Raw genomic sequence first — 26,306 nt, forward strand, 5'->3', positions numbered from 1 at the left:
CATTTTTCAAGGTCTGTTTGCTCTTTTTGTTTGATACGCAGGGACCCTTATTGTATATTCATTCTGCTGAACCTTAACACGTTTACTGTAGCGGAAGCTTTTGTGGTCTGGAGATGACTTTGGCCACATTCACACCATTCATCTAAAACACCAGAGTTCTCTGGGAAAAGGGATTGGTTTGTTAAACTACTCTGTAAATTGTAGCTATGGGAGTAGGGTAGCCATATTTTGAAGAGCAAAAAAGAGGATACATTTGCCAATTTCTACTTTTAACTATGGATCACTATGACGACTATCGTTTTAAATACCTCTACTACATGTAGGCTATAGAAGCTGTGATATATTGCTAGTTGCAATGCTCTTAACTTACAACAAAATAATAATAATAATAATAATAATAATAATAATAATAATAATAATAATAATAATAATACATATTGCTCACTCACTTGCCACATGAAAGTATTTGGGCTCATGTTCACATCTTTGTGAACGTAAGTGTGCACAGAACAATTAAACTGTTTAACATGTACATATGGACTCTCCTTAAGGGCAGGGGAATATTAACTCTTGCCCTTCCAGACTTCTTCTTCAAGATCTTGTAGCAGAGTCAGTGTCATTTTAGTTCAGCCACAAGAGAAGGGATTTCTACAGTATGACGCTAGTTTAAGATGCTGCTCTGTTGTGATTCTCTGCTGCTAACTAGCTTAGCCGGGTGCCTTAGATCCTGACAAGACAGAAGTACTGTTTCTGGGGGACAGGAGGCGGGCAGGTGTGGAGGATTCCCTGGTCCTGAATGGGGTAACTGTGCCCCTGAAGGACCAGGTGCGCAGCCTGGGAGTCATTTTGGACTCACAGCTGTCCATGGAGGCACAGGTCAAATCTGTATCCAGGGCAGCTGTTTACCAGCTCCATCTGGTACGTAGGCTGAGACCCTATCTGTCTGCAGACTGTCTCGCCAGAGTGGTGCATGCTCTGGTTATCTCCCGCTTGGACTACTGCAATGCACTCTACGTGGGGCTACCTTTGAAGGTGACTCGGAAACTACAACTAATCCAGAATGCGGCAGCTAGACTGGTGACTGGGAGCGGCCGCCGAGACCATATAACACCGGTCTTGAAAGACCTACATTGGCTCCCAGTATGTTTCCGAGCACAATTCAAAGTGTTGGTGCTGACCTTTAAAGCCCTAAATGGCCTCGGTCCAGTATACCTGAAGGAGCGTCTCCACCCCCATCATTCTGCCCGGACGCTGAGGTCCACCACCGAGGGCCTTCTGGCGGTTCCCTCATTGCGAGAAGCAAAGCTACAGGGAACCAGGCAGAGGGCCTTCTCGGTAGTGGCGCCCACACTGTGGAACGCCCTTCCAGCAGATGTCAAAGCGATAAACAACTACCTGACATTCAGAAGACATCTTAAGGCAGCCCTGTTCAGGGTAGTTTTTAACGTGTGATATTTTACTGTATTTTTGGTTTTTATGGAAGCCGCCCAGAGTGGCTGGGGAGGCCCAGCCAGATGGGCGGGGTATAAATAATAAATTATTATTATTATTATAGATCTGAGTCTAATGCACTAAAAAAAAATTCTCGGGTTACTGTAAACAAAAAAACCATACCAAAAATCCCAAGCATTTTGCCAAATTTAAAAAAACTGCCCAGACAGAAATTTTAATCCTGAAAAAGAGGACATGTCCTGGAAAAAGAGGACACATGCCAACCCTATATGGGAGAGAAATAAGAGTCTCCTGACAACTCCTAGCCCCCTTAACAGACTACAACTCCCAGAATTCTTTGGGGGAAGCCATGACTGTTTAAAGTGGTATGGCACTGCTTTAAATGTATAATGTGAATGTGGCCCTAATCTGATGCATAAATCAAAATTGGCGGATATGTGTGTAACATCAAAATACACATGACTTCTTTTTTCTGTTACTGTGCAGAGCAGGGGAAGCATTAGAGGGTAGCAGAACAGCAGGTTCTGAAATGAAATGCTGGTTGAATTTTCTTGCTGACCTTTACTGGGAATTATAATCATTTCTTCCTACAAGTTCAGTACTGATGACATCTAGCGGAGAGCCACATGCCTCCAGACACAAAAGATTCTGAAATAGCCAGGTTAGTTAGTTTATAAAGGAAAGAAACCCCAAGGTCAATCCGGCATATAAATCTGCCTCAAACTTTATCTTGTGGCAGCGGCTAATCCATTGCCTGGCCCAGTGCCCAGCATCTAGGCTGAATTTTAAACAATATGATTACAATTTAGATAGCTTTCCTATCTTGGCAAGATCTATAGAAGGGTCAAAAGCTTAATGGTAGCATTTGAGGCGGCTTAACGGCTTGGAGTGGGGTGTGCTGACATGCATTCTCCAGGCCATATGTAGGTCAAGAGTACTTGTATTTTTTGCTTGGTCACAGAATCTCAACTTTCATTTTAAGAAACAAACAAGCAAGCAAGCAAAAGTGACTCTCTAGGCTTCAGGGTTTCAGAAACAGGGTTAGACCCAGACTTCGCTCCTGTGGGGTGGGCTGTCACACAGGATGAACAATTGAAGGTGGAGAAACTGTGTCCTTCCAGATGTCATAGAGTCATAGAATTGGAAGGGACCTTGAGGATCATCTACTCCAACCCCTGTTTGGACTCCAACTCCCATCAGCCCCAGCCAGCATGACTAATGGTCAGAGATGATGGGAGTTGTACAACAACTCTGATTTGCAATATCTAGTTCTGGCTTTGGTGTCATACAGGATGTACAACATATTCATATTGTAATAGAGGCCCCCACCAGAAACTGCAATTTTCCTCTATACTATATGCTTCGGAAAAATGTGTATTTCTAATGATTTCCAGCAGTATGCTCAATATGCCACTGGAAGAGACACAAGTACCTCAGAAGCCTGAGTTTTACGTTTGTTTTCCAGGCATTTTGCTGACATTAGCGTTTGAATTCTGACACTATATATGCACATCTGTCACTGTCAAGAGGGGATGAATGTTGTTCACGAAATGATTTATGAATTGTTAAATGCCTCAGCATAAAAACTTAGCTAGCAAACTAACAATAGCCCTCATTATATGCATTTAGTCCTGTCTTATGACATGCAGATGTGCTGTTTTTATTGTCCATAATGCAAAGCATGACATGTTTAAGAGGTTTTTTTTGGGGGAGGGAGTATGAACTGTTATGATGAGCATTTAAAGAGAAGGGGGCAAGAATCAGAGGTAGAGCATCTGCTTTGTATCCAGAAAGTCCCAGGTTCAGTCCCCAGCATCTCCAGGTAGGGATAGTTTGTTCACCATTGGTCCCTATCCTGCACTCAGCTCTCACCTGTGGCTCCTAGAAGCTGTAAGCATGTGACAGCAGCCAAACCATGGACAATGGCTTCACCTGGCTGACTCAACCTGGTGAGAGTAGCTGACGGGTCTCAAACTGTTGGTGACTTAGGGACTTCCTTTGCATGTGAAGACAGGCTCTGGCAGAGTGGAGAAGACCAATAGTGGGCCCAGTAGCCAGGAAGGTGGTTTCTGTACATGCCGTAGAGGGAAGTGAGGGACCAATGGGGCTGACCAGTGTGGGAAGGTAGCCCATCTTGGAGAAGGAAGGCTCTGATCCTAAACCTCTGCCACCTTGTAAGATACCTTCAAGAGAAGAAAAGGCTAAGGAGTGAACCCCCCACAAATAATCCAGAGCAGAACCCCTAAAATGGTGGGATGGCATCTTGTATGCCTCCTTCCTGCAACTCCTGCAGCCAAGCTGGTGCCAAACATATTGCTCTGCGCACACACGACTGCACACCCTTGCTAGATTTTTGCAGCTGCTGGGCAGGTGGTCCAATGGATTCCTCCAGCAATCCTGATGGATTGGCTAAGGCACCTTGTGGCTTGCAAGTAAATGGGGCAGCTGTTTCGTGGTGGCACTGGGCCCCTGCTCCAAGGACCAGGTCCAGAACAAGCATATCACCTGTACTCCCGCCAGTCAGCTGCCCAGTCCTAGAGATCCCTTGCCATCCAAAGTGGACCAATACTGAGTTTGTACTATACTGAGCCTGGAACTATAGGAACATAGGAAGTGGCCTAGGAAGGCAGACCACCGGTCCACCTAGCTCAGTACTGTCTACAATATCTGGAAGAGGTTCTAAAGGGTTTCAGGCAGCCCTACTGGAAGATGTCGCTAGGGATCAAAGCTAGGACTTTCTGCATTCAAAGTGGATGCTCTCCAACTAAGTTACAGCCCTTTACCACCTCTTTTGGGTGCTTGGGAGGGGTGGCCTGTTTCCATCATGGGGATAGGCCTGCCATTATTACTCCTGTCTTCTTGCTTCCCACCTGGCAGATTAACTTTCGTTGCAAGCCAACTTTCCGAGAAGGCGGCTCTAGATCTCCCAGAGAGGTGAGTGGTTTGTGAACGTTAACTATGAGTCTCTTTGCAGGATTGTGGCCCATAAGCAACTGCTTCGTTCTTGGGGGAGGGGGTGCAGAGGGATACTTTCAGATCCAGTGGAGCTTTGGAAACTGCTTCTCTGCTTTTCAGTTTCTCCTGGTGCTCAGCCTGCCAGGCTGCAAACCAGAGAGTGTTAATAATAATAATAATAATAATAATAATAATAATAATAATAATAATTTATACCCCACCCTCCCCCACCAAGACCGGGCTCAGTGCAGCTAACACCAGACATAGAACAATTGATTGAAATACAACTTAAAAAACAAGATTAAAATACAACTTTAAAATGCAGCCTCATTTCAGCAGAAACTCAAAAACTTTTTTGGGGATGAAAACGTCAAGTCTTCACCAAGGCTAACTATCCAGACCGGTCCTACATGGGCCAGAAAAAAGCCAGGGAAGTCCCCAAGTAGGAGTTCCATCACAGAAGGAAAAAGAAAAAAAGAAAGAGGGGGAGGGGATCAAGTTAATTCCAAGCCAAAAGCCAGGCTGAACAACTCTGTCTTACAGGCCCTGTGGAAAGAAATCAGATCCTGCAGGGACCTGGTCTCATATGCCTTTAAATCCTAAAAACAGCAGGCAATTGCTGCCTTTCACTTCCCTGGTTCTGCTGTGCATCCTCTCCTTCATCTCTTGTGACATGCAGGACTTTAGGAAAGCCACATGGGAAGTGGAGATATTTGGTGGGGTTGAAGGAAGGGGACGGGGGAAGCACAGCAGAAGAATGAATACAAAATGTCAAAGGTGCACTTGACATGGTTCAAATGGGCTTCTTCAGGTCGTCCCCCACTGAACCACTTTAAAAGGCAGTTTTGCTTGCTGTTCGGGAGAAATCTTAGACCTTGATTTGATTTCGATTTATTATATTTCTCTGCCACTTTTCATTCGAGTGAACCCCAAAGCAGCTTACGAAGAACAAATAATAATGATATAATAAAAGATAATAGAGCATCACAAATACAGCGCAAATCATACAGAATAATTAACAAATCGTCAGTGAAACGGATACGATGTGTAAAACACTGTTAACAAAGCAACAACAACTGAATAATAAGCCAAACAGTGGCTTTAAAGCAGAAGCCATTATATGAATAACAAATCAATGCAGCATTTATAATCTATAAAACAAAATAAACAACATGAATACAATAGCAACCAAAAAATAAACTAAGCACTGTTACGCTAATACACACTCTCCACATCTCCTTGACTCATAATTTTCATTTTATTTGGCTCATTAAAATACACATACATATAATGCCTGTGGCAGCAGCTCCCTCTTTGAAGGTTCCTCAGGCTGCAGGTGGGGCAACACAGGTGAGAAACCAACCACGCCCTGGCGGCAAACAGTGTCTCCTTCCCCTCACAGTTCTTCCTCGGGAAACAGCTCCCTTATGAAGGCTTCTAGGGCTGGAGGGTAAAGCAAGGCAGGTAGAAAAAGCTATTGCCTGCTGGCCAACACAGCATCTCTCTCCCCTCATCAGATAATGTCCCAAATTGCTTGAGCAGAGCCTTGAAGAAGCTGCTTCAGTTGTCCACTGGGGAGGGGAGAAGAAGACCACGGGATCACCGTGTTTCATAAGCACTCTCCAGGATGGGGAATTCAGCCCAGAATACTAGATACACTAGTTGTGTATCATTTGCTCCTGATACCTGCTTCATGAGAAACTGGGCTCATTCTGAAAAGAGAAGCACATTGCAGATTGATTGACCGCAGCATGGCTTAGTGCATATGTAGTCTTAAAGCTCATTCACACTTCCATTTGCCTATCTGCTTTCTCCCAGGAAAACCCATGGTTGACCATTGAATTGGAGCAAACATTGATTGGGTTTCCCGCAGTTTGTCGGTCATTTCGATTTAGTGCTACAGTGTGTGTTCTCCAGGGGAAAGTGCTGAGACAAAGGCAAAACCACTTGGACTCCTATTTTCTAGGCATGGGATAAGCAAGAGTGTGGGCGAGCCCTCAGTGTCCCAAAGAACAGAAGTCCAGCCCAGCTCCTGCAAGGCCTATAAAGCAGTTTACACACAGATCTGCTGCCCATGATTTTGCCTTGAAAGATGGAGTCAAGAATGTGGATTAGGCCTAGGAATATGAGTAACCATGGAGCATAAATAGATAGTAGATAATTCAGGGAGCAGGACCAAATCCTTCAGAAACCATCTGGTGCAGACATAGCCTTAAAAAAAAATCATTTAATTTTACTTTTAATTTGTATGCCACCTTTCTATATTACTATGTGCAAGGCGATTTACAACAACAGAATATACAACAAAGATCACACACCTTATAATAATCTGATCCAAGGCGACAAAGTCATAAAAAAAACATAACTTTAAATTAAACAACTTATATCAAGTAAAGTAATATTCAACAATATATTCGAATATAACAGTGCACAATAAAATTAACTCACAAAGTATCAGTAAATAATAAACAGAAATTTGCTCTTAACAGTTACAATAAATGATTGCTAAACTATAACCAATAGAAATAACAGTAAAACACAATGCATAAAAAAAACCCACACTACATGCAAAACCATGTGAAAGGATCAAACTGAAATTGCCTTGGTTGCACTGGTTGATGATCTCTGGTGGGCTAGGGACTGAGGTGAAAGCTGTTTCCTGGTCCTGCTGGATCTCTCAGCGGCCTTTAACTATTGACCATGACATCTTTCTGGACCGTCTGGAACAGCTGGGAGCTGGGGGCACTGTTATGCAGTGGTTCTGCTCCTTTCTCCTGGGCTGTGTCCAGAAAGTGGTGTTGAGGGATGAGTGTTCAGACTCCTGGGCTCTCGCTTGTGAGGTGCTTTAGGACTCCATACTCTCCCCAATGCTTTTCAACATCTATATGAGGTTACTGGGAGAGATCATCAGGGGGGTTTGGGCTGCATGTTCACCAGCACGAGGATGATACCCAGCTCTACCTCTTCAAATCAGAACTATGGAAGGTAGTGAAGGACCTGTATGAGTGTCTGAAGGTGGTTGGAGAATGGATATAAATAGTAAAATTATTATTATTATTATAAATTGTGTGTGTGACACAACTTATTTTTAAAAAATGGGATGTGGAGGAATACTGCTTTGAATACCAAAAGCCAAAATGCCTTATTTTATTTTCTGTTATGGAACATCTCTCTCTTATGTGTGCTTCAGAGCAGCTGACAGCTCCTATCCCTTCCTTTCTGAATTGCCTCCCAGCAATGCCAGCGGCGATCTCTAGGCTGCCATATGTGAATGGTGGCTTTGGAATGCAAAGTTCTGCACCGGATGCTGGGCTGTGTTTTCTTGTATTAATTTTATTCCTTGCTTCCACTGCCTCCCCCTGCAGAACTTTGTCCGACATCACTGGGTACACAGGCGGCGGCAGGAGGGGAAGTGCAAGCAGTGTGGAAAGGTAAGGATAATGTCAGGACCAGCACAATTCATCTTGCTGCTTGAAGATGAATCCTGCCTGCCACCACACACCCCAGAGTCCATATAGATAGGCCGATCAGATTGGCAATTTATTTTATTGACCAAAAATAAATAAATCTCTGGGTGACAGATGCATTTTAAGCAGGTGCCTAAATGTCAGTACTGTAGGTGCCTACCTGATGTTCATTGGAAGCACATTCCAGGAGGAAGGTGCTAAAATGCACCGATCTTGATGGACAAAAGCTGAACCTTGGGAGCATGTGAAACTAAGGTGTCCCTCCTGAGGATTGAAGTGACTGGGCAGGGGGTATATAAGGTAAGGCATTCCCAGAAATAACTTGGTCCTCAGTTGTTCTGGGCCTTATAGCAAGTCCTTGAACTTGTCCCAGAAACATATTGCCTGTTGAATCTTATTCCTTAGTGAATCTGAGGGCCGCAAGCAGGGTGTATGACAGGCCTGGGGCACATAGCTGTGGACTCTGATGGAGGGGAGTGACTCAGGAAGAACAGCCAAGGTGTTTTCTGCTGTTCTCCTCAGTTTCTTTAACCTGAGGCAATTGCCTCACTCTGTCCAATGACAGGACCGGCCCTGACTAATATCTACAGCATTTAAAGCTTTGCGTATCATTTATTCATTCAGTTCTCTGCTCTGTCCCATATTCCACTCCCCCCTCCAGTTTTTTTTTTTAACAAAATTGATTTCAGAAAGGAAGCATGTAACATTTGCTGTAGCTTCCAACACCTTTAGTTCATTTCCATCATATATAGTTTCTATTTTGCCCTTCATTGTCAGGTGATCTCAGTGTGTGATAAATAGCAATACACACACATACACCAGCCTTCCCCCCAACCTGGTGCAGTTTGAGTGTTTTGGACTACGATTCCCAACATCCCTGGCCATAGGCAATGATGGCTGGGGCTTTGGGGGCTGATGGGAGATGTAGTCTGAAACATCCAAAGAGCGCCAGGTTGGGGTAAGACTATTCTAGGGGATATGAGTAGACTGGGGAAAGAGTTGGCCCCTTCTTCACACACACATGCATGCATTGTGCCTGCTTGAAGCACATGAAAAGGGCATGCACATGATTCCACCGCTATGCACCAAGATCCCTGGATTTTACTCTAAATCCCTCTTCACCTGTACTGGCTGGGACTGATAGGTTTTGTAGTCCAAAGCACCATCTTAGGGAAGGCTGATGCACACAGTACAATCATTTGGTAGAGCATTAGTAAACGTGAAATAGTATGAAAGATAATAAGTCTGATTGCACAGTGTTCTGATATTGTGCACTGGCAACGCAGGAAGAGCCTTGCAGACTCAAATCTCAAGATTATGAGAGACTTACATGGTTCAAGAGCTGGAAGCCTTAATAAAGCCTTCAGCCCCTCGAGCAATTAAGCAATATGATATTCAAAATTGTTATCAATTTGAGGCTTTTCAAATCTGCTTAAATGCCAAGCTCATCTTTCCACGTTCATTACAGCCCCGGTTCTCAAGTTGAGTGAATTAGAAAAAAAAAATCAATTTGCAAGAACTGTGGAAAAGAATCAGAGTCCCATTATCTCCAAGCAGCATCTCTGCCTCTCGCATCACCCAGTTCTCTCAGCCTGTTTTGAATTATTACTTTTTTGTGAAGCAAGATAATTTCATCATCTTTCTTATTCTTTCTTCCCCCACTTCAAAAAAAATACCCCAATAACATATCTCTTTATCTTTCTACGTGAACCAATTATAAAGTTCCTGCAGTTTTTGAAGCCTGGCTCTTCACTGCATCTCTAAGAAACAATTTCCTATTATATATGTGTGTTTCAGGCAGGAGTTTGGTAAAGGCAGAAGGTATTCAGATGCTGTCGAACCAGGCATAAGATACCTTCAGTTAGTGGGCCACTTTGCCAAGGTGTTGCCCCTCTGTCTTCCACCTAGTGCCATATATTATGTCAGGTATGGGGCAAGTAAGGATGTGACTGGGTCCAAGGGGTGGGAGTAGGAGGTGCTGTCAATCAAGTCCTGCGCACAGTGCTTTGCAAGCACTGGCATTGAGTCTGTGTGGGCAAAGCGGGTCACCTGACATCTGATGTCAGGTGATTTACAGATGGGAGGCTTTACCCAGTGGTCAAACTATCCCCACAGGGATGGGGCAGATAAGGCTCCAGTCTAGTAGCCAGATCCAGTTCCCCACACCTGTGTTGAGAAATGGGGAGGATTTGGGCAGAGGCTGTAGCTGGGCTCCAAAGAGCATGTACGAGGTCCAAGTTTTGATTATTGTTGCTTGCAAATAAAGCAGGTCCTCTGGTTAAAGAGGGCAGAATACTTGGACATTTGCTCATGTCCCCAAATCAACAAGTGACCCTCTGTGCTCCTGCTCTTACCATTTCACAGTGTTATCATCCATAGACCTAGACAAGCTTCAGAAAAGGGCAACCAAAATGATTAATGGGATGGAGAGACTCCCCCCTGAGGAAAGGTTGCAGAGTTTGAAAATATTTTTTTATTTTCACAATTGAATTCCACAATTTTCACAATTGAATTCCACATTTAATCACAATGGTACTTCCCACCCCCAAATTCACAAATATCTTTTTCAAAACCTTATCTTTGAGGTTCTTTAGACCTCACGACTTCCCTCCATTCCCTCTTCTTGGTTCTTTATATAGACAGAATTTGAGTTTGAGACTTTTTAGTTTAGAGAGAAGGCAAGAGGCGACATGTTATAAATGTACGCATGGCATGGAGAAAGCAAATAGAGAAATGCTTTTCTCCCTCTCTCAAAGCACTGGGACTCGTGTTCATCCAATGTTGGTGAATACAGAAAGATTCAAGACAGATGAAAGGATGTACTTCACGCAGCGCATAGTTAAAGTATGGAACTTGCTTGCAAAGGATGCAGCGATGGCCAACAACGTGGATGACTCTAAAACAGGACTAGACAAATTCATGGAGGAGAAGGCCACCAGTGGCTGCTAGCTGCGATGACTAGGCTCTGCATCCAAGGTTGGAGACAGTGATGCCTCTGAAAACCAGTTGCTGGAAGTCACAGAAGGGGAAAGTGGTCTTGTGCTTGGGTCCTACTTGTGGGTTTCCCACAGGCATCTGGTTGGCCACTGTAAGAAAAGGATGCTTGACTTGATGGACCATTGGCCTGATCCAGCAGGGCTTATCTTACCTTATTTCTGCTTTGCACAAAGTATGCAAGGAGTTCAGATGCAGCCAAAAAGAATTCTAAGTTTGCACGCCCTGCTTCTCCAAGGTCGGGAGAGATGACTGAGGATGCCGTGCTGGAGACTTCATCTGCAAAAAAAATCCTGAAGGCATCAGGGCTTAGAAGAAACAATACCAGAGACTGGACATCTAGATTTAAGTCTCATTAACATTATGGGTGAATTGCCCATTGGATGAAGTTTCCCCAGAAATGGATTCTCTTATACCGCCATTGCACCATTTAAGAAGCAGGGCCGGTCCACTCATAAGGCAAGCTGAGGCAAGTACCTCAGGCAGCAGGTTCCACAGGGATAGAAGATCTGACCTTCAGGGAATGCCTTGCTGTTGCTGCTAATGCAGCTGCTACTGTAGCAACAGCTGTGACATGCTCCTGGGAGGCCAGATCTGCTGTCTCCTTGGCAGCCCCCCTATTTTATCTGCCCCTTGGTGGTCCTACAACAATTTAATCAAGGTCTGGTTGACAAAAGAGGAAGATACTCCCAGTGGCGTAGTGTGGGTTGTCAGCACCCGGGGCAAGGCAAGTAATTTGTGCCCCCTAACCCGTGGATTTGCGCCCCCTAACCCGTGGATTTGCGCCCCCTAACCCGTGGATTTGCGCCCCCTAACCCTAACCCCCAGATGTTGCGCCCGGTGCAGCCGGCCCCCCCTGCACCCCCCACGCTACGCCACTGGATACTCCCCTGTAGTCTCACTTGTAAGGAAAATAAAACAAAATTTTACCATGCGTGCAGTACACACCAAACATTTTTTTTTTTGGGTGGGGCAGGACAGCTGTGCAATGTGATTGTTGGATGTGATGGATGTGATAAACTCACCTTGTCGTTACAGGGCTTTCAGCAAAAATTCTCCTTCCACAGTAAAGAGATTGTGGCCATCAGCTGCTCCTGGTGCAAGCAGGCAGTAAGTGACTTTTGCCCAGTGAACTGTGTGAGTGCTTGTGACCGTCTGGCCAGCATGCCTTGGATGGTTCTGCTTTGATTGCACAGGCAGTATCTTTAACAAGAAAAAATCCTGCGGGCAAGCTCTACCTGGCTTATTTTGTTATTTTCCCACTCGGCTCTCCTTAAAATGCCAAGTATCTGTACTGTGAGAGGTGGACGTGCTGCATTCCTCTCCCACAAACATGCTGAAGAACATCTCCTTTTTCTTGAACTCATGGCAGTGGCGTAGCGTGGGTTGTCAGCACCCGGGGCAAGGCAAGTAATTTGCGCCCCCTAACCCATGGAGCGCGCCCCCCCAGATGTTGCGCCCGGTGCGGCCGGCCCCCCTTGCACCCCCCACGCTACGCCACTGACTCATGGCACTAATAGGGCATTATTTTTCCTTTTATTTCCTTCTTTTGGTCCATTAAGATGATTGTTTATTGATACAGCATAGAAAAAAACCTGGCAAGAGAGTCAGGAAAGGGGAAATGCAAAATATTGAACATGCACAGAAGAGCATAAAAGCATTCATTTAAAGAAAAAGCACCTCATTTTCATAGGGGTGTCCCCCCCCGGTATATATTGCTTTGCAATCCCTGTGCTTAGTGGTCCCTGAGCCAAGCGGCTGGCAGATCCTTTTGCGCAGCAGTTCCCAAGCGCCTGGCAGCCAGCTGGTTGTCAGGTGTTTTGGAAGCCCTGTTCAAGGGACTTGGACAGGCACCAATCATCTAATGCCATGATGGTGTCAGATGAATGTCCCACCTGCCTGTGAAAATTGGCTTGTGGGGATGGAGAGATCTAGCCTGCTGGGTCTGAAAGATCTATGCCAGTGTGGTGTAGTGGTTAAGAGCAGTGGACTCATAATCTGGTGAACTAGGTTCGATTCCCCGCTCCTCCACATGCAACTGCTGGGTGAGCTTGGGCTAGTCACACTTCTCTCTGAAGTCTCTCAGCCTCACTCACCTCACAGAGTGATTGTTGTGGGGGAGGAAGGGAAAGGAGAATGTTAGCCGCTTTGAGACTCCTTAGGGTAGTGATAAAGTGGGATATCAAATCCAAACTCCTCCTCCTCCTCCCCCCCCTCTTCTTCTTCTCTCAGCCCTGTTTTACAACATTATTTTCTCTCTCACACCTCTCTCCCTGTTTCATTGGTGCCTCTCTTTTCCTTTCTCAAGTTTCACAATAAGGTTACCTGCTTCATGCTGCAGCACATTGAAGAGCCATGTTCCCTCGGAGCTCATGCGGCTGTTATCGTACCTCCCACCTGGATCATTAAGGTGAAGAAACCTCAGGTAACTGCATGCCAATGTCTGTTTTGACACTGCTGGTTGGCTCGCTTGGCTTAAACACCTGATAGTTTGCCAGTCAGGTATGCTTCACTTCCTTTCGTTCACAAACCCACCACCTTCTGCACTCATAAGTGTTATAAGCCATTATCCAGTCTTTCCAGTTACTCCTTTGGGAGGATTCCTTCACCATATTGTTTTGGATTGTGGAGAACTAGAATACTAGGCTTCGTGGGGTCATTGTTGGAAGCAATAATGAAATTCTTCTATCCTTCTTCCCTGTCTGAATGTAGCTGGAGGGGTGAGGAACCTCCAGCCCATGGGCCGAATTAGTACCACCAGGCTCCCCCATTTGGTCATAGGACAGGTTAAGATGCAGCTGGCCAGTGGGTGGTTGCAAGCCTAATATTAAGAAAAGAAAGAGGGGTAATCTATGACTTCATTGTGGCATCAGGTGATTGACATGTGTGTGGCTCCACCCACATGTCATATTTGGACCACGGTGTGTTTAGGGGGAGATAAGGATGGATCCAGTTTCCCGCTCCTGGAATAGAGCTAGATTTGCCAGATTGCATCCTGGAGATCCTCCCTGTACCTTTAAAGGCTCTGAGGCTGTTGGTTCAGGGCTGCATTTGCTCAGCAATCTATTTAGGGCTGGACCAAGGACTTTTGCCGTCTGAGGCAAAGGATGAGATGGCTCCCTGCTGCCCATTCATCTGCCAAGACTGGGAGTTGAAACTGGTGATAGAACAGCACCCTCCAACTTAGGGGGCACACGGCAGGCCATGTAGCACACTCAACCCTATGCTCCAACACCTCACCACTGCTTCCTGCCCCAAAGCATATGCCACCTGAGGCAGCTTCCTCACTCTCCCTAATGGTAGGGCCAACCCTGTCCCTACTCTGTCCCTCCACTGGTCCCTCCGTTCATGGTTTCCTCTACTATCTGGTGGGTGTTTTTGAGTGCTTAAGCATTTAGTTCTCTCTGGAAAGTGAGGGGTGTTTCCACCTCCTCCCCTGGTAACTTGTGTATATACATTTGGAAATGGTACCTTTGATTGTCAAGGGAAAGATGGTTTGGTGTACTTTGACCTGAAGAAATTGGGTGAGATCCAATATAGTATGAGTGGGCTTCTGCTTGCAAACTGGGGCTTCTCCTTCCTCTCCTCCCCTTCTGCATGCCCACAAAATCAGCTCCAGAGGGTTGGAACATATTTTGAGGACATTTGAAATGGGAACAGTAGAGGTTGGAGAAAATAAACCTGAAGTACCATTGCACAAGCAGATTCTGCTACACAAGATGGCTGACATCTTTGGATGTCTCTACTCTCTTTAGTTCAGTCTTCTGTGTACACGAGGTCATAAATGACCCAACAGGAACATTATATGTCTTCTTCTGATCTTTAACTTTCTAATCCAAAAAGCAAAGCAAAACAATAATCAGTGGCTATGATTCACTTCCTGTGCCTGGCAAGATTTGGAACACAGACCATTTGGCACTTTGCACTGGGGGGATAAAAAGTGGCTGGTCATCATGAAAGGGACTTTAACAACGGAGCCTCTTTCAAAGCAACCATCCTGGCCTGCCTTGGCAATGTTTCCCCACCTTAAATATATCCAAAGAAGTAGAACACTTGCAGTGGATGGCTGGCCATGAGAAGAGGGATTTATAAAATTCTGAAACAGAAATGAAATGTTAGTCAAAGTCATTGTGACCACTAGATTTCTATTAGAAAGTGAAATTGTTCCTCTAACTCACTTCAGCTTTACAACCCCACTATAAATGATTACCTTGGCCTAGGCTGGTTTTATTATCTTTTTTTGGAATTGGTTTTATCCTTTTTTCTTTCTTTTTTTTTTTAGTAAAATTGATTGTTTAAATAAATGTGCTTTTTATTGCTGTAAGCTTTTTTGGACTGGCTTTGCCTAGAAAAACAGCATACACATGTCTACTAAAATAAAATAAATATGCATGCCAATATATTTCAACCTTTGCCTAAAAGAAAAAAAAAGTGATTGTTTGGCCTGTGTGGGTAATTATCTGCACAGTCTAAGTAATCACTTCCCCCTTTTTTATCTTCTATGCAAAGAGATTTGTACCTTTGGCATGCAGGGGTTTTAAATAATTATTTTCTATTCTTCCAGGCAATGCATAAAATAATATTTATGACACATACTCTTAGGTTTAATCAGGCCTCTCATATACAACACTTCCTTCCAGCCTTCCTGCTATAATCTGAAATGGTATTTCTTTCTGTTAAATGCAGAGGCATTTCCCATAAATTGTGATTAAAATATTAAGGAATTCTGAGATAGAAAAACATGGGCACATGAATCCATTTGTTCTATGTATGCTTATGGATGTGCAAAGATGTACACACAGAGACACACACACACATTAGTGTGAAAGAGAGGACCATGTTCCAGCAGGTAAGATATTCCTGATATTATGCTATTGTCAGGGAGCCAGGCCTGACAAGTGAAAAAAATATATGTGTCCTGGAGAGAAGGGGAAGGAATCAATTAACTAAACAGCACGTAGACAGATTCCAGGTAGTCTGATGAATGAGTACAGAATCTGCATGTTCCATTTTCTTCTGAGTAATGAATGCGCATCTTATAGTTTTAAGAACACATGATATGAAAAAAATCAAATTTTAAGTGACATCCAGTTAGCCTGACTTAGAGAGCAAGAGTGCTTCTGGCAAGGTTTGTGTGACCTAGAAAAGCAAGAAAAGTTCCTACCTAGAATGACTTATAAGTCATAAATTTCTGGGATATTTAGAGCACCTAAATATTTCACCTACAAGGGCTGAGAAAAGCAGGGTGTATGCTTCTTTCTTTGGTGATCACTCATTGCGTGGAGATGCATGAGGCTGAGCCTTGCTCACTTCCATACTTGGTTTTTTTTAAAATAAAACTTGTCTAGGTACTTAGTTTTGCTGCATTTTTGTTGGTAAGAAATTGGGTTAAACCCAAATTCATGACTTGGGTTTTGTAACGGCAATAATAAGCCTTTGGGGGAAATCAGACATGTTTACAATATCCATAATTTTCTGTGTATTTCTTTTACACAGTTCCCTCAGGTGAAACAAGCATAGGAAAGTCACCATTGAGTGTTTTCATCCTGAAATCCACCTGCAATGCAATGTTAATCTATTACAGTGTCACAAGAGCATGGGACATGCGGGAGGAGGAGAGGCGGGGAAAGCCCATTGCTGTCGCCAAAGTCTGTATATGCTGCCTCCCACTGTCAGAGCTCATCAGCTGAATCCCACCCAATACATTTCCACCATAGGCAGGAAGCTTCTGACTAGGTGACTTATGTGGCTTTCCAACTTGCTGACCAGGGGAAGCTTCAAGACCCCCACTTTTTTTTCTTATGATTATCTTTAAACTGGACTCCAGCTAGCCAGCTCTTCAGATACAGGAAACCCTTCCAACAGAGGGTTGTCTTCATATATCCATTCGAATAGAACAGTAGCCATCAACCTTTCGGACCTGGGGCTCTCCTTCAACCCAAATGTTGCATTTTGGCATCCACACCTTAATCATTGTTATTTTTAACCATATATTTGTATGGTGGCAGTGCTGCTGTTGTGGCTCTTCTTTGATCTCACAGGTAGGTCTCTCACACAGAAAAAAGGTGGACCCTCGGAGCTCTCACCTGGGAGCTTCGCTTTCTTCTCCCCATCTCCCATCCTGCCTGGGAGACCTTCCCTTCCCCTGCCTGACCCACAGGGTCCTTCACCAGCCAGCTGTCACCTTCATCTGCTTGCAGACCTTTCATTGACCCAGAGTAGAGGACATCTGAAGGGGAAAAGAGAGAGAAGGAAACAGAAGCAAAGGAGGGAGAGAAAAAGTAACATCACACGAGGCTTCTTTGGAAGGGAGTGCACAGTAAAGTGGGAGTGGCGTAGCTTGGAAAAGAATGAATAAGTACACCAATAAATCCCATGAGGCTCAGCTCGTTTTATCTTATTCTGCTTCACCTTTTTACACAGATGGTCTCCACATTAGGAGACGAACCTGATTGGGCGGGAGACTGGAGCCCCGGAAGGAAAACGGGCGTCTCCTACCTGAATTGGGAGGGTTGGCAGGTACAACATGTGCTGTTATGTGAGTCTATGGGAGCATCTAGTATTCTTCTCCCTCGCAGCCTTGGAAAGTCTCCAGTTCTGAAAGTACCAGTCTGGTGGTCTCAGTCAGTGTGTGGCTTTCTCCATAACCGGTGGTGTGACAGTGTCAAAGCATGAGGCGCATGTCTTTTTCAACCCACGCATGTGTGGTGTTATCATTCTCCAAAGGTACTGCCACAGAGGTGTTTCTTATAGGGATACTTTCCTTTTCAGTTTGTTCTTTTTAAATACTCTTCCCCTTCTCCTCCCTCCCCCCTTAAAAAAAACATATATACAGAATTCACTGAAAAATTCGACCAGGCGGAAGAAAAGGACGTCTTTCAAGAGGAAAGCCAGCAAAAGGAGCAATGAGGTAAATCTTTAATGCACACTTTAAGGGTCTGATATTAGCTGGGGTTCCTAGAACTATCTGGGGGCCTGACAGGTGGCTGTAGAGGTATCAGAAAAATCTAGAAGGTTCTCTGAAATGTAAACTCCTGATGTCATAATCCTGTCAGTCAATGGAGAGTGTTTTCAGTCTCCACTGTTCCCAGGCCATATATATTTTATTAAAATTGTAATAGCTGAAGTAATGATTCTTGTCCCTCTTCCTTTTGAGTGTGCAGTTACAGGACTGATAATGAAATCCAAGAGGATAAATTCTAGTTTGTTATGGAATCCCACAAAGAAACAGGGGGATTGAAGGCTGGCGGGTTCTCTGTTAGAATTCTCTTTTAGAGAAGACTAATTTTTCTCTCCCCCCCTTCACAACTACATTGCTCAAGTTCCCTGAGGGGATGATATGACGATGAAATTTTATATTGTGAATATGGTCTAAGAGTAAGAAGACATTGTCACAAATAGGGCAACATATAACTTTTGCCGATAGGGGTGAATAGTGTCATTTGAAAGGCTCCATTGGCATCACAGTGGAGAACTATCGGAGAAGGAAGAAGATCATGGCAAGTAAGTAGTTGTAGTGTTGACCACTACCACTGTCAATCAAGATGGTGGAAGGAGTGTGTATATAACCCATACAGCACTCTGTTTGGGTCTGGAAACCAAACATTCACCCATCTGCCTTTCTTCAGTCACACAAAGTGATACTGGGAGAGTCCATTCTGCCTTGGTAGCTGCCTTCATTTCCTCATGGAGGACAGACTCATAGTTTGAAAGACTTAAGTCCATCTCTGCCCTTAAATGTTATGTCGTCAATGTTGCTATTAAAATGATGACACATGTGTAGCTTCTTGTAAACATATTTAGAACATGCAAGCCATCACCCACAGCTCTTTCGTAAATCTTGAATTATCTGGTGTCTCTGACTGGTAATTTTGCATATCTAATTCAGGGATGGAAGAACCTGTGATCTTCCTTCTCCCCTGGCATCCCAAGTTAACATGCTCATTGCTTAAAACACACACCAAGGTCTTCTGTCACATTTTAATTTTCTTTCTTCTAGGAGAACAAAGGCCGTCCTTTTGTGGTAAAACCCATCTCTTCCCCACTCATGAAACCGTTGCTTGTATTTGTGAATCCAAAAAGTGGAGGGAATCAGGTAAGGATGGAACACCGAACACATTGGCTATTTTGTGCATGTTGCGTCTTTGTCAAAGGAGTGGGTATAAAATGAATTGATTTCAAAAAAGAAATAAATGCTTCCATCTTGAATTAAATGCTTCTGGAGTGGAGGATTTGGCTTTCAGTAATGCATTTTACTGATCGATTGGCTTCGTATGCTGCCTTTCTGCCAAGGCACCTAAGGCAGTTTGCAGCGTTAAAATATTAAAACAAATGCATTATATAAAATGTAGAGTGACAAAGTCCTCTCAGTTAAACTGGGAGCTGATAGCACAAGTAATAATAGTCATAATACGGGGACCACCAGGGGGCGCATTGGAAAATGGCCGACAATAACATCTCTCCGACCCACACAAGGTAATTAAGAGGCTGATATGGGAGTATGCAGCCTCCCTTGCCCCCCCCCAAGGGAATGGGGGGGACTGCCTTGCCAGCTGTGTCCATAATTCACCCCTGGATTCGAAAGAAAGGGGTGAGGGCACTTGGCACGAAGCCCTCGAGTGAAGTCGGCTCTCCCTGACGCTGTCTCTAATCGCGCACTGGTTTGCATCAGCTCGAAATATATAATTGGAAATGAAGCAAATGCACATATTTCAAGTGAAGAACGGGAGTGGAGACTGCTAATTGAAGTGACCTCTGTGAAACGAGAGCAACGGGTTGGATTTAATGGAATACAACATGAAGAAAATACACCAGGTTCAGTATGCTGGAGCGGGACTGGATGGGGGGGGGAAACCTTTTTTTCTTTTCCTCTATGTGATTAATCAATAACCCCCCTCAAAAAGAACCGTGGCTTAACCGACCTAAGCAGGATGATAAAAAATTGTGTGGAAATGATTTACTACCAAAAGTTTGGCTTGTGAGATCGAGAAAAAGAACAAGAGCTTTTGATGGCGCAGCAATAAAAAGGGAGTCGCCATTTTGACAGGTCTTGTCGAAAGATTCATGTTCGGGAGGAGGAAGCTTTGTTTTCATATTGGATTCTTGGCAGAACCTCCTCGAGGACTGAGAAAGAGGGGCAGACCTGCGAAAAAGCTGATGAGTAGACAACAAGAAAGTTTTTCTTTATAGAAGCGATGGAACATGGCTGCTGTCTGAAAATATGACCCTTGGACGAATGGAAAAATCCACACAGGAATATAACTTTGTTTGAACCCGCTTATGGAGACTATCAGAGGCCACAAAGACAAAGAGAAGGGAAAAATATATGAAAACAACTAGAAGAGATGTGGAAAACAGCAAGAAAGGATTGGACAGAATTGTGAACATTATCTGGACAGATTTGTGGACTTTTAAAGCAGCAGCAATAAGAGGATTAGATCCCTTTTGGAACTTGAAATATGGGTACCCCCAACAAAAATTTAAAATTAGGCTTTGTAATTCGGTATTTATGTGATGTGATGTGATTTGATTGGTCTGATAATAAAAATTATTTAAAAAAATAATAATAATAGTCATAATAATGATTTATTAATTGTACCCCACCCATCTGGTTGGGTTGCTCCAGCCACTCTGGGCGGCTTCCAGCATATATTAAAAAAACCACAATAAAACATTAAACCTTAAAAAGATTCCCTATACACGACTGCCTTCAGATGTTTCCTAAATGTTATATAATTACTCATCTCCTTGACATCTGATGGGAGGGCGTTCCACAGGGTGGGTGCCACTACTGAGAAGGCCCTCTGCCTGGTTCCCTGTATGTAACTTCACTTCTTGTAGCGAGGGAACCGCCAGAAGGCCCTTGGTGCTGGATCTCAGTGTCTGGGATCTTTTGGGCTGACCAAAAACTTCATCTTAGGTTCCTATGCACATGCAGGTCTTTTTTAAGCAGAGGAAGATGGAGAAGGAGCTGCTCCAGCAGTTGTCTCAGGCTATTAAGAGAACATTTTACTGGCCTGAATTAAGAATTCTTTTAAAAAAATAATAATATTGCTGCAGCATTTGCCCAGGGATTCAAGAACTGTGCTTCAGAGAAGTTGACTGTTTTCTTTTCCTCTTTCTTGACAGGGTACTAAGGTTCTCCAGATGTTCATGTGGTACTTGAACCCACGCCAGGTCTTTGACCTCTCTCAGGAAGGACCAAGAGATGCGTAAGTTCTGAGATGTTTGATGTGGTTTGCTATTTTGCACTTTTTTTAGCATTAGCACAGGTATTTTGAAGGGTACCTCTACATGATGGGCATTTTGAAGCAACCATTAAGAGATATTGGCTGGAATAAGCACATCTTTCACAAGGTGGTCCAGAAGAATTTATGGAAAGAAGGGAAGTTAAACTCCCTTTGTCTCTGTCACAGTCAGTCCCTGGAGAGAGAGTTCTATAAGAAGAGCATCTCTGCTGAAATGCTTGGCTCCTTGACTTCAACCTCACCAGATAAAGCTAGGATTTAGGATAAATCCAGCGCATGGATATATAGCCGGCGACAGGTGTGCTTCATAAGCATTCTGTGGAATGCAAATAAGTTGGAAGAGGAGCATGCAACATGATGCGTTCTGACTTTGCATACCTGAAAATGACAACAGAATATGTGCTCTACAATTCTTCTATATAATCCAATACTGAGATTGTGTATTAGAGGATCAGAATTGGGCTCAACTTTAGGTCAAAGAGAGAGCTCTGACCAGGGCCAGATTTAGGTTTGATGAGGCCCTAAGCTACTGAAGGTAATGGGGCCCTTTATAGGTCCAGCTGTCCTTTGTCAACAACAAATTGTCACTGTTTTCTGTGTTGAATATATGCTATATGGTAATTTATGGGCCTAATAGGTATCTAAAGCCATTTGCACATAATAAAATATGTATTTTATCAAAGGATTGTTGAACTGAAATACAATTAAGAAGAAGTATATTAATAGTGAAATACAATTAAGAAGTAGTATATTAATAGTCATAGGGACGCGGGTGGCGCTGTGGGTTAAACCACAGAGCCTAGGGCCTGCTGATCAGAAGGTAGGCGGTTCAAATCCCTGCGATGGGGTGAGCTCCCGTTGCTTGGTCCCTGCTCCTGCCAACCTAGCAGTTCGAAAGCACATCAAAGTTCAAGTAGATAAATAGGTACCGCTCTGGCGTTTCCGTGCGCTGCTCTGGTTCGCCAGAAGTGGCTTAGTCATGCTGGCCACATGACCCGGAAGCTGTACGCTGGCTCCCTCAGCCAATAAAGCAAGATGAGTGCCGCAACCCCTGAGTCTGTCATGACTGGACCTAATGGTCAGGGGGTCCCGTTACCTTTTTTATATTAATAGTGAAATAATTATTAAGTGCTAACTTAAAATGATTTTTATTCATAACAAACTTAATAATGCAAACACATTGGCATTTGACAATAACAAAAGTTTTATTTTTTATGTTTTTTATCTTACATTTTGGAAATGTACATCCAGGTTTTTTCCCCTTTAATTTTTTTGGGGGCCCCCAAGAGAGTGGGGCCCTAAGCTATAGCTTGTTTAGCTTGTACGTAAATCCGGCATTGGCTCTGAGCCTCTCTCTTAGCAGCTGCACAGAAGTGCATTTCTTTACCCCACAAGTGAATGACAAACACAACTTCTGTGAGACAAGTCGCCAGCTTCATCTCGGTGCATGTGAATTGAGCATGAATTCTACACAAAACAGATTTCTTGCAGGGAGAAACTAACCAGTGGTAAACTTCTGTGTTGCAACTTTTCATTATCTGAAATGCAGACCATATTTTTCAGTGCCACAAGGTGGTGCTCTCCGATAGTTACTAGACCTCCCATAAGGTGCTGCTTTCATAGCACTTTCAATCATGGACTGCTTTGTGTGTGGATGTTAAATAGCATGTGTGAAAAGAGGCAAATAGGATTGATATAGCCAAAAGGATCACTGGCAGAAATTGTGCCACGTTTCACAAAGCCACAAATGTAGTTTGAATAGGGTTGCCATATTTCAAACAGTGAAAATCCAGACAAAACAGTTGTTGAGCTGTTTTAAAGGAAAATCGCCAAAGATGACACTGCCGACATGGATTGCCATATGTCCAGATTTCCCCAGACATTTTTATCAATTTCCATCCGGACACTGCTTCAGACAGCGGTATTCCAGGTATGTCCGGGAAATTCCAGACGTATGGCAACCCTAAGTTTGAAGATATGTGATACAGCAACAAAGCTAAGCAGGTATAAATCTTTCTGCATCTGGATGGGAGGCCAAGAACGAACCTTGACTTCTATGATGGAAGAAAGATGAGATAAGAAAACTAATAATTTAATAATAATAAAATGTTTATTTAATTTTTCATTCAGTCAAATAATAATAAAAAACTTCAAACATATTAGTCTGCCCATATCTATGCCCGTAATATTCTGTAATGATTCTCTACTCCACTAGGCCACTGTGCCACACAGTTATTGCCTCTGTTTCCCTCCAGAGTTAATAAAGTTTTGGCATTTTGATTGAAGCTCCTAGGTGAAATGGTGCCCTTTCCCCCATCCATGCTAAATGCTGTTGGAGTCCTATCCACCCAACCGACCATCTCATTTGTCCTGTGATGTTGCTTCCCTTTTCCCATGTTGGGCCTTGGGGGGGGGGCAGGGAGAGAGTATCGGAATCTCTGCTACAACCGAGCTACTCCTCCGGTCGAGCCTTCGGAATCTCCTCCAACGATGATTAATGACCTGAGCCTTTGATAAGGCTCCAGGCATGTTCCCCATTCAGCAGAGTATCAAAGCAGCAGAAGAGACGAGAAGTTTGAGCTACATTGCTAGGTTTTATTTCTAACTACGCAGACAGAAAAGAAATATACATGCTCTCTCTGTGAAAGCAGAGAGCAACCGAGCAACAAAGGAAGAGAAAAGCAGTAACATCACATCCGTCTCCTGTCTTCCGTGAGACTTCCAATAGCCTGGAAACTCTGGAATGCAAAACAGTCTTGTGACTCCAAGAGCACTGCACAGTGGCGTAAACAGAAACCAACAGAGAGGCCATTTGGTGGACCCCACTTATTTTATGCTAGACTTATGCTATATTATGCCCTAGTCTCATAGTTCTCTGACAGCTGCTCTAACTGACCTGCCCACACCTGTTGACACCTGGCCTTATTGTCGTACCTGTGCAGTTCACCTGCTTACAATTGCTTGTTGTCTCCTTGCTTTTTCAAAGCAGGGTTTGCCAACTAATAGCCCCCAGGCTGAATCATCACATAAGCTTTTTTTCATGCTTGTTTTCTTTTTATAGGCTTGAATTGTACAGAAAAATGCCAAATCTTCGAATCCTGGCCTGTGGTGGGGATGGAACGGTAAGTCCCACAACTTTTTTTTTTGGTAATAAGCAAAGGAGGTAAATTGCTGTGAGCCTAATGCATGAAAGGGGTCACAGCAAAACTGACAAACAGCACACACCAACTAAGAAAAAAGAGTGGCGATGATGTTGAGGAGCAAATAGCCTGACCTGGTATAAATTAGCTTCCGATGTGTGCCTTGTTCCTCATGGATGCAGCAGCATGGACAGCAGAAGGCTTCATAGTGCAGTTACTTCATGCAGGCAGCTGCTGGTCATTAAGGGTCAATTCACATATCGATGCACATGACTTGACTTCTCTATTCTTTATTACCGTATATGAACAGCGACAGCGTTATATGACTCCAATGGAGAGCATTTTGTCAGGTGTTGGGAAATGAGAAGTTTGGGTTGTTATACCTGACATGGTCCATCCATGCAAACAAGTCACCGTGCTACAGCTATTGAGTGTAAAATCATGCATGTGTGAAGCTGAAATGCTGTACAGTATATGTCTGCTCTTCTTTGCTTTTCCTGTAGAAGACATTTCTGGCAGATGGGAGATCATCTCCTTCTGCCTCTGCCTCTGTCATAGTTATAGTATCGGGGGATGTCAGTCTGGAAGCCATCTTTGGGATCTCCTCTAAGCTTGTGATTTATGTCTGCAAGAAGGGAGAAAGGGGCTGCTAAACTGGTCAAACCAGTCTCTTTATTAAGCCAATGGCTGCAGCCAATATCCGGCTGCATAAGTAAAGATAACAGGTGACTGGCTGACAACAGAAATGACTAGCTGAAGATGGGCAGAAGGGGGAGCCAGCCATCCCTTGCTGAAGGAAGTATCATTAGAGTAGGCATAGGCAAACTCGGCCCTCCAGATGTTTTTGGCCTACAACTCCCATCATCCCTAGCTTACAGGACCAGTGGTCAGGGATGATGGGAGTTGTAGTCCCAAAACGTCTGGAGGGCTGAGTTTGCCTATGCCTGCATTAGATTCCATGAAGGAGAACAAATAACTGGCTGTCTTGAACTAGGCAGGGAAAAGAGACAGAGGCTTGACCTGTTCCCTGTGCTGAATTCAAAGCTATGGCTTTGCCCCACTCTCTGTCTCCCTGAGCAAGGGAGCAAGTTCTGTTGGAGTACTAATGCTGTGAATCTTGCATCTTATGCTCAGTCCATGTATGTGCATAAATGAAACCACACATCACAAATGCCCCACTGTCTGATTCTACATGCAGAGATCCCTGAGATCTTGCACCACTTGAGATAAGTGATGCACACAGCTGTATTTTAAAACGCTGGCTTTGGTTTTGTTGTTTCCACATTCCTTCCATTTCACATTTTGAGCTAATGGGGGCAGCATCTTCTCATTAATATGAGAAACACATGACTTATCTATGCTGAGGTTATGTTAGAAACAAATTAACATCTCGTTGTTCCAAAAGCCATTAAATCTAGAAATGAAAATCTTGCTCAAATGGATTTAGTGAATATTCAATGAGACCAGATATTACTTTGCAATATTGAAAGAAACAGAAAGTGGGAGATTTTCCAGTGTACCTGCCCAATTGTTAACTTTTCTTCTTCTGGCAATAAAATGCAACATCGTCAACTTCAGGCAATCTGTATTCTAGACTCTTTCAGTCAGCCTTCTGATTCAGAACAATTCAGAGGGTGTCTTATCCAATTTTCTAAAGATCATGCAGAGCATTTAGGATCCATAATAATATACTTTTTTTAAAAAAAAGAAAACTCAGCTGAAACCCCCAAAGCATTTTTTCTCAAAATACAGCTGCTGAGAACAAATGGAGAATTTGGACTGGGGCTGTAGTGTAGGGTGAAAGGGAGATGAACCCTAAAGGAATCTAGGACGAGGGAGAGGGAGAGAGCTTTGGCCACTGTGAGAACGGATGCCGGGCTATAGATGGGGCCTTTGCCCTAATTCAGTAGGGTCTTATTATATTCTTATGGGTGTGCTGCTGTCCCAACTTCTGCCCCTGATTGATTTCCTCCCCAAACCTAAAGCCCTCCCCAAGCTGCTATTAGCTGTGACAGGGAAAACATGCAGGCAAACTTGCATGTTTTCCTCTT

The 26,306-nt window shown here is 43.8% G+C and overlaps 2 protein-coding genes across 8 annotated transcripts in view; both read left to right on the top strand.

The window, feature by feature from the left end:
* CREB3L2 (cAMP responsive element binding protein 3 like 2) overlaps positions 1-12,861 on the top strand; it is a 212,712-nt gene extending 199,851 nt beyond the window's left edge. The window contains exon 13 of the transcript XR_014172151.1: positions 12,842-12,861. The gene's annotated coding sequence lies outside the window, so the exon portion shown is untranslated. The remainder of the gene's footprint in view (positions 1-12,841) is intronic.
* The window catches only part of DGKI (diacylglycerol kinase iota), a 248,809-nt gene that overhangs the window by 120,707 nt on the left and 101,796 nt on the right, over positions 1-26,306 (top strand). For 3 of the 7 annotated variants that reach the window (XM_081926845.1, XM_081926849.1, XM_081926846.1), the window contains exons 5-13: positions 4,330-4,386; positions 7,773-7,838; positions 11,907-11,978; positions 13,177-13,293; positions 17,292-17,387; positions 17,704-17,778; positions 18,868-18,963; positions 20,997-21,079; positions 24,177-24,237. In XM_081926845.1, coding sequence (XP_081782971.1) covers positions 4,330-4,386; positions 7,773-7,838; positions 11,907-11,978; positions 13,177-13,293; positions 17,292-17,387; positions 17,704-17,778; positions 18,868-18,963; positions 20,997-21,079; positions 24,177-24,237 — 723 coding nt within the window. The remainder of the gene's footprint in view (positions 1-4,329; positions 4,387-7,772; positions 7,839-11,906; positions 11,979-13,176; positions 13,294-17,291; positions 17,388-17,703; positions 17,779-18,867; positions 18,964-20,996; positions 21,080-24,176; positions 24,238-26,306) is intronic. The other 4 variants (XM_081926847.1, XM_081926850.1, XM_081926851.1 and 1 more) reach the window with 2 other exon arrangements.

The sequence above is a fragment of the Podarcis melisellensis genome, assembly GCF_964234715.1.
Source record: "Podarcis melisellensis genome assembly, chromosome: 10".
In the NCBI taxonomy this organism is placed as follows: Eukaryota; Metazoa; Chordata; class Lepidosauria; order Squamata; family Lacertidae; genus Podarcis; species Podarcis melisellensis.